Source organism: Cyanistes caeruleus, chromosome 3, assembly GCF_971803275.1.
Source record: "Cyanistes caeruleus chromosome 3, bCyaCae1.hap1.1, whole genome shotgun sequence".
Classification (NCBI taxonomy): Eukaryota; Metazoa; Chordata; class Aves; order Passeriformes; family Paridae; genus Cyanistes; species Cyanistes caeruleus.
In genome coordinates, this window is record NC_141703.1 from 55,878,989 (window position 1) to 55,891,333 (window position 12,345).

A 12,345-nucleotide genomic window follows, 5' to 3' on the forward strand; every position below is an offset into this window, starting at 1 on the left:
AAAAAGGCTTGAATACAATTGCCAAAGTTGGTACCAGGGGTGGACATCTTGTAGATTATCAATGATAAATGGCAGAATTAGGTAACAATTTAATAAATTACTGATATACTGGCAAAATAGGGTTTTTGGAACTGTTAGGAAAGGAAAATAAATTAATAAGTAGAAGTGTCATTGTAAAAGTTCAAGCTTTGCCCACACCCTGCATACTCTTTGTGGTTTCCTTTCTTCTTACTAATTAAAAGTATAGTCGAGGTACAGCAAAACTGATCAAGATTATAAAAATGAAGTCTTTCTTTGTACAATGCATAATTAAGTGTTGTAACTCCATGCTGAAGGACTTCAAAATTTATTAGTTTTAAAAAGCAATGACACAAATGTGTGGAAGAACAATCTGTCAAGCATTATTAAATGAAAAAAATTTGCCCTGGATTTCGACAATGTCTGAAAGGCAACTATTGAACACCAAATAGTACAGGGCAACACTTGCTGTTCCAATTTTCTATCAGTAATGCTATGGTCTTCCTTGAATCAGCTGTGCTCCCTTTGGGTGGGTACAGATGCACTCAGATCTGTTATTCAGCTTCTGATGCCTTTGACAAGTGATGGATCAGCTTTGTAAGGCCCAGAAAGCTAAATCTTGATGGTAGGAATATGTCTTAGAATGGGGAGATATGAAAACAATAGAATTATGTGTCTACTGGCACTAGACTCTTCTGCTGGGAGCAGCAGATTGTTTTGCTTTTCCCTGTCCAGCAGACTCCATTGTAGCAGAAAGCTCATTTCAGCCTCCCATTTTATCTTTCCCCTAAGACAAGAATTAATGAAGTTTCAGATGTTTCCAAGAGTTGAATCAGCCTTGGTTAAAACTTTCAGTTCTAGTGGGGAGCCCAGCAGGTGTTCAGATTGTAGCTAAGAGAATGACTATTCTGATTTTGTATGCCATATTTCTATGAACATTTTAGTTACTTCTTAGGAAATAATACTTCAGGGTTGTTTTTTTTTTTTCCCATCGGAATTTTGTCAGCTACTGTTAAAAAATGTGAGAGTTTAATATTCTTGGTTTAGAGTGAACTATCATTTAAAACAGAACTTTAAGTGATGAGCAGTCCCTGATGCTAACAATTGTGTTGATACAACCTTAGGTTGCTTAGTTTGGAAAACAGAATATTTATCAGCTTCCTGTTCTTTCAGTGTTCAGGCATTCTTCCTACTTCTGTGGGCTATGCCTGGTAACCTTATTTTATCCTTGTTTTCATAAAAAAAGAGGTGTTTTCAATGCTATTGTAAAATGACTTAGATCTAGTTCACAATTTTTGTGTTTTAAAGTAGATTGTGCTGGTGAGCAAATCAATATGAAATATGCAAGTGGAGCTGATGGCACTGTGTAGTGTCATAGTCTAGGTAATTAATAGGCTTGGTGGTGGCCTTTTTAATTTTTTTTTGATTTTTAATTTTTTTTTTGGGACTAAAGGTTTGTTTTCTTTTGTTGCATGTCATATTATAGGATAGTAGCATGCAGCTGTTAAAACAATCCAAGTCTTCAAAAGTTTCTGTCCTGTCAGTTAAAAGACAAATATTCCTTGTCTGGCCTTTGATTTCAATACTGGCATGGCCACACCTGGAATACTGTGTCCAGCTTGAGGCTCCCCAGTGAAAGAGACATGGATGTACTGGGAAAAAGTCCAACTAAGGGTCATGAAGATGGTGAAGGGACTGAAGCCTCCCTCCTGTGTGGAAAGGCTGAGAAAGCCGTGAATGTTTAACATGGAGAAGGGGAGGCTCAGGAGGATCTTGCCAGCTCACATAAACACTGGAAAGGGAGAGTACAAGGAGAATTGAGACAGACACTTCTCAATAGCGCCCAGTGATAAGAAAAGAGACAGTGGCCATGAACTGAAACACAGGTGGTGCCTCCTGAAGATCACAAGCCACTTTTTTATTACTTTGAGGGAGACTGAGCACTGGCACTGAGTGCCCATGGTGGTTTTGGACTCTCTCTCCAGCCTTGGGAATGTTCAGAAGCCACCTGAATACAGTCCTGGGCATCTGGTAAGGGGATTGGACCAAATGACCTCCAGAGGCCACTTCCAACCTCAATAGTGATTTATACCAAGGGACTCCACATTTTAGCTTTGAATAACTAAGAAGTTCTACAGGATTTGTTATTTAGCTAGAACCTAATTTTCTATTAAAGGTCTGCTCCTTTGATTTCAGGTAGCTTTTAGGAGATGAAGACTGCAGGTTTTCCAATTGAATACCCTGCTACATGGGACACAAGTTATCATTTACTTTTAAGAATTAGAGTTCTATACAGATGAAGTAGGCATCATTCTTTGAGTCCATGACCCCAGGTCATGTTTTTTCATTTTTCATTTTTCAGTGAAGAGAGGACACAAGATGACTTGTCTTAGCTAAGAGGCTCGGAAACGTGTAAGGTCATGTGTAATTTTCTGTACGCTCTGTTACTTAGTGACAAAATAACTATTTAGTGACGAAATAACTCCACTGAGTGTTCTATGTAATGTAGTTTTCAAGTTTCATCTGAAATAGGAATTCAGACTTTTAAAAAGAAATGTTCATATCTAAATGTTCAGATATATTCCTTTTGAAGCTTGTATTTCAAAGGTATTCTTTGTTTTTTTCCACTAGGATGATGTATTTTAGAAGGTTTTTTTTTTCTTTAGCATACAGATGCACAGACATGATTTTTCTTACAAAGATTGTGGGTAGCAGATTATATCAAGACCTTTGTCAGAAATAGAAATGTGTATTGCAATTCATGAATGTAGATTATTTCAGTGGCACCTAGCAAGAATGTAATAGTTTCAGAGTTTTACAGAGGAACTCCATAGGATCCAGTCCACAGTTTTATGAAGTGCTGTTCCGCAGGCTTCCAACTGTAGTTTGTAAAACAGATCTATCACCACTCTTTTCAGGACCCTAATTTCAGTCAGGTCATTGCCACAGATGGAAGTAGTTGACTACATTTGAATGTGTATGTGGATCTGAATTTGAAGGAGACAATAAAAGCAATCTGTCTAGGATCTAAAACTCCTTTGAGGTATTTGTGTGTGTGTATGTTGGCAACCACATCTGTTAATTTTACAGTCTTGTTAACAAGGATGTGGGGTGTGGAGATAAGAGGAAATGCGAAGGGTGGGAGGTGCATTCTGTGTGTTTCAAAGTGCTCTAGCACTTTGTTTCTTGCCTGAGAGGGCAGAGCAGAAGCATCCAATGAGGTACTACTGACAAAATATAGCTCAGATGCTAGGGCCATGTGTGTGTCCCACAGTGGGATAGATTTAGTGTATGGACGGAACATTAAAGGGTGTGTGGTTTTCTCTTGTGTAAAAGCTATAAAAAAAATGTAATTTTGAAAAAGTTAATGCTTTAGTAAGATCAAACTTCTGGAGCTGTGAGAACTGTCTGTGTATGTTGTGCTCCCCTGGTTTCTTCTCTAATTAGCAAGGTAACATCTCACATCTATTTTCCTCAAATAGTCACATCCTTTCTGCAGCAGCTGCCCACTCCCAGTAGGCTGTTTTCTTTTTTTCCACTGTAAGCAGATGTTCCCATTTACTTTCTTTTGTATATTTCCCCCTCTATTCCAGTGCTCTCCACAAATGAACATTTAACTGCTTATTTTCTTTGATTTCCTTTTAGTCTAGATTCTTACTTCACCTGTTCAGATATTTCTATTAATTTTCCTCTGCTGGGACTTTTTCCCCACTTTTTTCTTGTTGGAAATAGAGAATAGTTATGTTTCTTGGGATTTTGGGGGCGCTTTTTTTTTTGCCACCTGTCATGGTTTAGGAGTGGCACTCCCTCATTTAGTGGCCCCCTCCCCCTTCAGTGGGAGATAAAAAAGGCAGAGATCACGGACTGAGATAAAAGCAATTTACTGGAAACAGCAACGAGATAAGAATAGTAACAGCAACAATATTAATAACAAAATTTAACAAAAAGAGAGTGATTTGCAGGTAATTTCTCACTGACAGGAGCAAGGAGCAAAATGGTGGACAGACTCATCTGGTCAGGACCAGTGTTACCCCACCACTCCATTCGTCACTTGGTTCCCTGGAAAAGGAATGGCTTTTCCTTCCCCCTCTTTTCCAGCAAGCAAGAGAGAGACCCATTTCCCTCCTCCCATGCCATGAGGTGAGATGGGATTGAGTAGCACAGTGTCTTGGCCATGGCCACCTGGCTCCACAGGACCTGTGCCCTTTTCTGAAACCAGGACAGTAACAAAGGAGGAAAAAATTTCCAGAGGCAGTAGAAGGTATCAGAGTTTTCAGTGGGAAGTGCAACATTTCAAACCAGCTAGAAAGGTAATACATGTCCTCTGCTTCTTATTGCTGCCAACTACCTAAGGACGTGACCTGAATTCTGCTGAAGAAGTGTCATGTAAGTTTGCAGTAATTTAGTTTGTTGCATAGTTGTAGAACTCTACATACAATTCCTGCATAAGTTTCCTAGAGTAGATACGTTCTATGCTTATATGTTTTTCCTTAGTGTTGCAATGCCTTAAATAGTGCTGTAGCCATGTGCATATCCTTCTCCTGGGTGAAAATTCCTGAGGCTATTAGCCGGTTCATTTGTAGCATTGTTTCTTGATTTGGAAGCAGGGAATTAAGTAGTGCGTTTTTAACTGTTAATCTTTTTGCATGTTTGTGTATCTGTATTATCTTGACTATAAGACTTGTAATGAATAAATTCTGCTTTCTAGTGCTGGAAGATGCAAACTTTTATTTTTTTTAATTTCTGCCCCTATTAGTGTCAAGTTTGAGGCAGTCAGGGGACATTTAAGCTAATTAGTAAATTTAGATAATTTACCTTTTTTATTGTGAACTACAAAGGAAATTATGTTGTTTCATGTAAAGTTCCAAGTTTCTTTGTGAAGTTCCAAGGTACCCATAAAGCATTGTACTCTTTTCATTAAGGCGTTAAAATTGCTTGGAACCTGTGCTGCGGGGATGTGCAGGTGTTCTAGGAGAATCTGCAGTTCTAGCATTGATATGACTTTGAGGCAACACAAAAGTAATGTTTTTAAGAGTTACTGTTTTCAGTGTGTTGTTGAAGAAATTAAGAAATTTGAGAGGTCTGTTAAAGTGTATAGCTGCAGGTGAAAACAATCATGTGATTCTGGGGTCAGCAGCCTCTTCACACCCCCTTCTGGGTTCAGTAAGGGCTCTTCTTCAAGCGTAATCAGAAAAAGTGAACCTTTAGTGGTAACCTTCTTTTTATCCAGTAGCTTTAATGTCATTCTATTCCTTTGGAACTTTTGGCTATAGAGTGCTCACATTGGTGGTGAAAACCTACTTTTGCTTTCACATGTGTAGTAAGCAGGGTGTGTTGTTTTTCTTGGTACAGGAGAGTGCTAACCATTCTGTTAAATCTGTCCTAAAAGAAATTCAAGGCCAAGTGGATTTTGTGGGTAGACTGGGAACAGACAAAAGAGGAGTATTGTGGCTTTGTAACGCATTTTCCAGGACCCAGACAGAAGGTTATCAGTCCTTCTTCTAAGGATTGCTTTATGTCTTAGCATAGTGATTTCATTTTTGCAGAATACAGGTTCTTTTCTGCATTGTGGCATCTTCTCAGGAGCATTGTGGTGCCTAGGAGGTGTAGAGTTTCAAAAGTGATACAGGAGATGATTCAAATTTGTGTCTCCACCTACTCGGAAGGGACTTGAATCTGGCTGCTTCAATCCCTGTGGGAGGTCTTGAATTGCTAATCAATTTGGTTGTATCCTAGACAAAAAAGCTCAAAGACCTCAAGAGTTCATTTAGTCTGTGTCCCAATCCTTGGCAAAATGTATCGTGCTTTGAAAAACATTTTTAAGAGTGATGTAGCTCTTAAATAGCTTCCTTAACATTTTCAGAATTAATTTCGGCTTAGGGAAATCATCTTGATAATTCATGCTTATGTCTAGTTTTGTCAAGGACCATCACTGTGCTAGAAGTTTTAATCCTATATTGCCTTGACAGGACTTCTCATCTATACCTATCTCCTTTGGAAGTCAGTAGCACATTATATTATTGTAACATATTTTCTACTCTCAAATATTTGAAGCATATATAACTTAATTTGGAACAATCATACTGTAAAAGCTTGGAAACTAATTTCATTTGTGAACTAGTATACAGAATTAGATAAACAGTAGCAATGCATTTGGTAAATAAAATTTGACAGTGAAGATTTGTGCTTGGGGGTGGAAGAAGGAAAAGTCAAAAAGGAGAGATTATTTTGTGTTACATATTATTGTAAAATAATACAATACCAGATCACATTTAAAGAAAGATTTGTGTGGTTTTCGCTTTTTAGTTTTTTTGCGTAGTAATTCCTACTAATATTTATCAAGCCCATGTTGTTATTTTAAGTGAAATTCTTATGACAATGTGTGACTAATGAAATAAATTCAGCTTACAGAATGTATTTGGGAGATCCTATTTGTATGAATTACTTTCTATTCATATGAATTATTAAACGAAAAATAACCCCAAATCTCCAGCAATGTTAATATATGTTTATACAATAATTTTGTGATATTTTGTAATAATGTGATTACATAATATGTTAAAAAATACATCTTTTTGAGGGGAGAAGGAAAATAGATCGATGTATATACCTATATTCTATATAGGCATGTAACAACTCATCTGTATTATAAGGTAATGTTAATTTTTTAATAAGCCAGTGATCTTTGATAATTTTGGTGCATAAAGTTAGACAAAAGCATTGACAAAAATAGATAGATGTCTCAGTGTTAAGACATAGTGCCATGTTTTTAAAGATTTGTTATTGTTAAAATCCAACTCATAATCCTAGCCTGGCCAGGGTAACTGGAGCATGTTGCATGATATATTAAATATGACTGAGTTTGTACAATTAACATTAGCATGTTTATTTACGTCCTATATATTAAAAAACAAAAAAAAATCTAGGAGGCTAACAAGCTGACATATTTGACTGAAGAGCAAACGTTTCCGAATACAAGCAATACATGTGAAACCTCTCAATTTTTTGTCTGTGTGTTTTATGATCTTTTCTCTGTGAATTGACTATGCTTGATACCAAATCTGCTTTCTGAATTCATGACTGTTTCCTCTAAATATTAAGAATTAACCATGATTGTATTTGTGTTTACTTTGGCAGTAAAAAGAGAGGAGGAGGATTTTGAGGAAAAGAAATCCATTAAGAAACGAATCAAAGAATTAAAAGTTTTGGATCCTAAGATTGCACAGAACCTGTGTAAGTAGATTCTGTTGGGTTTTTTCCCCTCAGAGTAATGTATAAATGTTCCATTAAAATGCCTTTCTCTCTTGTGATTGCCTGGGAATCACTTCTTGTTTAAAATATATTTAAATATGTGCATATTGTTTTTAAGCCCAAATATGTGAGTTGACACTACTGAAACACGTACAAAGACCCCAAAAGCAGTTAAAGATTATTCTTTATTCAAGACTGTGTATATTGAAATGCAAGCATAGAGCTATGTATCTAATCCATCTGTATTTTCAATATATTCATCAAGGAATACTGGATACCCCACTTTCCCCTGCATGTCCCCACCCCTTATCAACAAAAGGATGGAAATGTCTGCAGCATGTCTGCCTGTCTCATGAACTTTATAGAAACTAGGTGATACTCGGTATTATGGAATAATATGCATACAAAGAAAATAAAGTTTTGATGGAGAGGAGTTCTAGGAAGAGTAAGTTCCTAAATGTCAGCAGAGATTAAATAAGAAATGTATTATGGTGACTAAATGAAGAGTGCTGTTAAGAACATTTTGTTTTCTGCTTCTATGGTTTTTGTTTGTCATGTGCCTCTTTAAGAAAAGCTCTGACAAGACTATTGAAAAAATTATAATTGTCACCTCAGCAAAAAATACTGTAATAGCAGTGATTCTTCTGCAGAGTAGACTTGTCTCTGACTGCTTATGGAAGTCTTCTGTGATGCTGGATGTTGTATAAAACAAATGGATATGGAGAAGGCTGGAATTAAAAGAGAACAGTAATTTAAAATATATTAAAAATAGTTATCTCTTACCTATTATACTTGGCACAGTGTTTGATAATCTGGAGATGCTATGACCTGTTTCGCTGCTGTTTTTAAAGTAAGGGCAAGATAGTTGCTGTCTTGCTTTCTTCATTATTTGTGGGATCTTTGTTTCAGCAATTTTCCTTGGATCTTTCCGAGTGCCTTATGAAGAAATCAAAATGATGATATTGGAAGTAGATGAAACACACCTCTCAGAGTCCATGATTCAGGTAACAAAAATGACGCTTAAGATCCCCGTATTTCAAGAGAAGCTTCTCAGTAAATAGAAACTCATAGAAACTTCTTAATGTAAACTTGGCTATTAATGAACAGCAAGAATTTTTTTTTCCTGTGGATGTTAGATTTTTTTTTAAACTCGCAATGCTAATATTTTATGCAAGCAGCTTGTGCTGTTTCTGGGTGGGATTGAGTTAACTTCCTTCACAATGGCTGGTATGGGGTTATGTTTGGATTTGTGCTGAGCATGGAGTTGATAAAACAGAGATATTTTTGTTATTGCTGAGCAGGGCTTGCACAGAGCCCTTTTCTGCAGTTCGTACTGCCACCCTGGCAAGGGGGCTGGGTGTGTTTGGGGGGTTGGGAAGGGACACAGCCAGGACAGGTGACCCAAACAGACCAAAAGGATATTCTAGACCGTATGACATCATGCTAAGTATGTAAAGTGCGGGGAAGAAGGAAGAGAGATGGAGTGGTGGTGTTTGTCTTTTCAAGTCACCATTACACAAGGTGGGGCCCTGCTCTCCTGAAGATGCAGAAAACACCTCCCAACCCAAGGGAACCACTGAATGATTTCCTTGCTTTGCTTTGCTTTACTTTCAGTTTTATCTCATCCTGTAAGTTTTCTGGCTTTTACCCTTCCCTTCTCTTCCTGATCCCACTGCAGGGAGAGTGTGTGAGTGGCTGCTTGGGGTTTGGTTGCTGGATGGGATTAAACTATGACACCGCTGAATTTATATTTTCAATTTGCTGTATTGTCAATGTCTAAATTGACACTTTTTCTTGAGTACATATGATGTTTTGTTTCTTCCCTGCTTACCAATTTTTTCTTTATTTTGTTTTTAGCTCTGTGTTATCTGCACAAATCTCTGTTTTGTTTGTTTGGTTTGGGGTTTTTTTGTTAGAGCTGTAGCAATACAATATCTTGCCCTAGGGCATTTACATCATTCTCCACTTCTCTTCCATGGACCTTATTTAGGTAGTATCTTCACTTTCAATTTTTTTTTTAAAGCACAAAGTCAGTATGACTCTATGTGGAGCCAAAAGAAGCTGGAAGTTCTATGTGCAGTGTTATTTAAAGGTTGAAAAGCTGAAGAAGTTAAGGAAATAACACAAATGAATCATTTTGGAACCATGGGAAAAATAATTTTTAAGAGGTGTCTTGAAGTAATTCGAGCCAAGGCTCTGCTCAAAGCCAGGTCAACTACAGCAGTTTGATCAGGGCCTTTTCCATCAAATTTTTTGTATCTCCACAGCTGGAGACCCCAAGCTTTCTGGACACCTTTTCCAGTGTCGAACACTTGTAGTAGAAAAGGTTTCTTTGTTTTTCTTACTGGGATGTTTATTGTGATAACTTTTGACTTTGGTATTCCATTGCACAACTCCAAGAAGAGCTTAACTACACCTTCTTTGTACCATCTAGTTGGGTATCTGCACACATTAAGGACCCATGAGGCTTGCTTTCCTAGATTTCAACAAAGTGACTTTTCTGTCTGTCCTTTCCTGTCATGTGCCATATTCTTGAGCCGTCTTGATGGGCATCAATAAATTTGAAAAGATCTGTCTTAAGAAAAATTTCTGTGGTTTGGACAGGACTCTGGCATACTGTGATGAACTTCAAATTATTTCTATTATGGCTCATAAATGTCAAAACATAATATGTCAATAATTGATAATTACTGTCTACTAGTAATGTGGTATAATTTTTAGGTAGCTAATCTCTTCAGCATTCTTAAAAATGTGTTACAGACATGGGTACCAATCCCCACTGAAATATGAAAGAAAGTTGAATGTGTATTTTTTTTTTTTAGAAACATTTCCTTTTGCAGGAATGTTGATTAGTTAAGACAAATACAGGTATCAGGATCATAAAATTAGTTGTTACTTTAAGGCTTACTGAAATTCAGATGTGGCTTGTACTACAACACATAGGTACTTGGGTTCAGATGTCAAAACAAGACAAATCTGAATTTGTATGGTTTTCCTGCAAAATGAATTTCCACTGTATTGGAATGTCAAAATAAAATCCTACTGAGGAGGTTGTGCAGTGCTCAGCATGCTCTTTTTCTTCCTTCATGCAGTTTTGCCCTCACTTCTTCTGACTTGGAATTCAAAGATGTTTAATCTCTCTTCAGCTATTGGGACTTCACTTTCCCTTCACTGAAGAGTGAGATGTTTCTCTTAAGTATTTGAAGGAGCAAGCAATCATCTCCAGTGACAGTATATATCATTAGTCATTGTATAATTCTTATTCTTTTTTTCAATGATGCAGTTAATATTGGCACTGAAACTATTACTTTAAGGTTATTAGGATGAACATAGTTTACACTTCTAAATTGTTTTTTTAGTCTAATTTGCACTTAGATCACTTTTTCAAGGTTTTCTTCATGCTCAAGAGCAGCATGATGTGTATCCTTATTTTTTTGGTATAATAGTAGAAATTCTGTATGGTAGCATGAAAAATTGAGAGATGGTATATGCTCTGCTGTTACGTTCAGTTTAAACTCTGTCTCCCTCCGTGCTTGCTCTGAGACTCTGAGAGTCTCTCATGCTATTTGACTTTAGCACTGTTCTTCAACAGTTAATCTTTAGCTTGTTAGAAAATTAGGTCCTCAACAATTAAATGAAGCAACCTGTATAAAAAAATACAGGTGTATATATATATATATATATATACCTGTATATATATAAAAAATATTAAAACCTGTCATTTTGATAATTTCTGTGTATGTAATTTAAAGAAGACAAACTTATTTTTGCATTTAGAGTCTGGGGGAAAATCATCAAACCATTAATGGGTAGTAAATGAATGGCATACTTCTATGTGAAGATGTAGTAATCTGAGAAAAATTATTTTCATGGATAATTTTTTTGCTTTTGTATCATTATTTTTAATTTCTTCTGTGGACTATTATTTTCATTATAATTAAATATGCCTTGGGATAAAGATTACCTAATTTTATAGTATATTTAGAACATCTAACACACCCTAACCCCACTGGAGCTTTGCAGTAGGCATGGCTAACAATATAATATGATATAACCTTTTTTATACTATGCTGATAATCTTGTGGCTTTATTAATTGGTATTAACAGTAAAGTATGTTGAAAGTCAGTGTATTCAGTAACTTCTCTATGTAGCTGGCATCAAAATTGAATCCAAAGTGGTTTTGACATTGGTTGAGCCCTTTTGCATTTGCTTTTGGAGGGGAATGATCAATTTTATTTAAGAAAAGGGTAAGAGAAGATGAAGATCCAAAAGTGAGAAATTATATCCTGCAAGAGTACAGTGATATTAGCAGCTGCTGTGATTGTGTGAAAGTCAATGGAATGGAATACAAGTGATCATGCGCAAAATATCCTGTATGATCACAGTCATATAAATCACTCAAGAGTATAGACTGCATTTTTTTTCCAAGTGATTAATCATTTGAAAACCTAAATCAGGTGGAAAATTCAGTAGAACTTAAGCTTCAAATTAAGTTTGCAAGTTTGGATGCAATAATATTTATCAAACGGTTTCATTCAAGTTGCTTGTTTCTGGGTAAAGCAACAAATAACTTTGAAAAAGGGACTGAGTTTAAACTTGAAAAAGGACTTAAGACACTTATCTTTCTTTGAAAGTGGTAGAACAATGATTCATTTCTTCAAAAAGTTGGTATCCACCTTCATATGTACTTAGGTTACTAAATAACTTTAAGTATCCAGCTGTATGTCTCTATTTCTACCTTCAAAATCCTTTTCAAGTACACATTATGACCATGCTATGAAAATGTGTTCCATATATTTCGTCATTCTGAGAAGAGAGAAAGCATACATAGGTTTGCAACCATACAGCTAATTTTCTTCATTCCTATAAGTTACCTTAGACAATATGGTAGTTCTCCTTTTGAGGAATTTCTTGCTTTCAGCATGTTTCTTTGTTTAGCTGTTTAGCTGTAACTGTTGTGCTCAGTGAGTCCTAATATCACTCTTTCTGAAGTTGGAAATTTGTTCTTAATCCAGCTCCTGTCAGGCTTACGAAATAAAATGTATTTTCTCTCCATCAGTCTGCATCCCCCTCCC

The 12,345-nt window shown here is 36.3% G+C and overlaps 1 protein-coding gene across 7 annotated transcripts in view; it reads left to right on the plus strand.

Annotated features, from left to right (window-relative positions):
- DIAPH3 (diaphanous related formin 3) overlaps positions 1-12,345 on the plus strand; it is a 203,669-nt gene that overhangs the window by 79,341 nt on the left and 111,983 nt on the right. For all 7 annotated transcript variants that reach the window (XR_015284568.1, XR_015284567.1, XR_015284566.1 and 4 more), the window contains 2 exons: positions 7,156-7,251; positions 8,179-8,273. Coding sequence is in view for 3 of the 7 variants with exons in the window: in XM_023932632.2 (XP_023788400.2) it covers positions 7,156-7,251; positions 8,179-8,273 (191 nt within the window). In the remaining 4 variants the exon portion in view is untranslated. The remainder of the gene's footprint in view (positions 1-7,155; positions 7,252-8,178; positions 8,274-12,345) is intronic.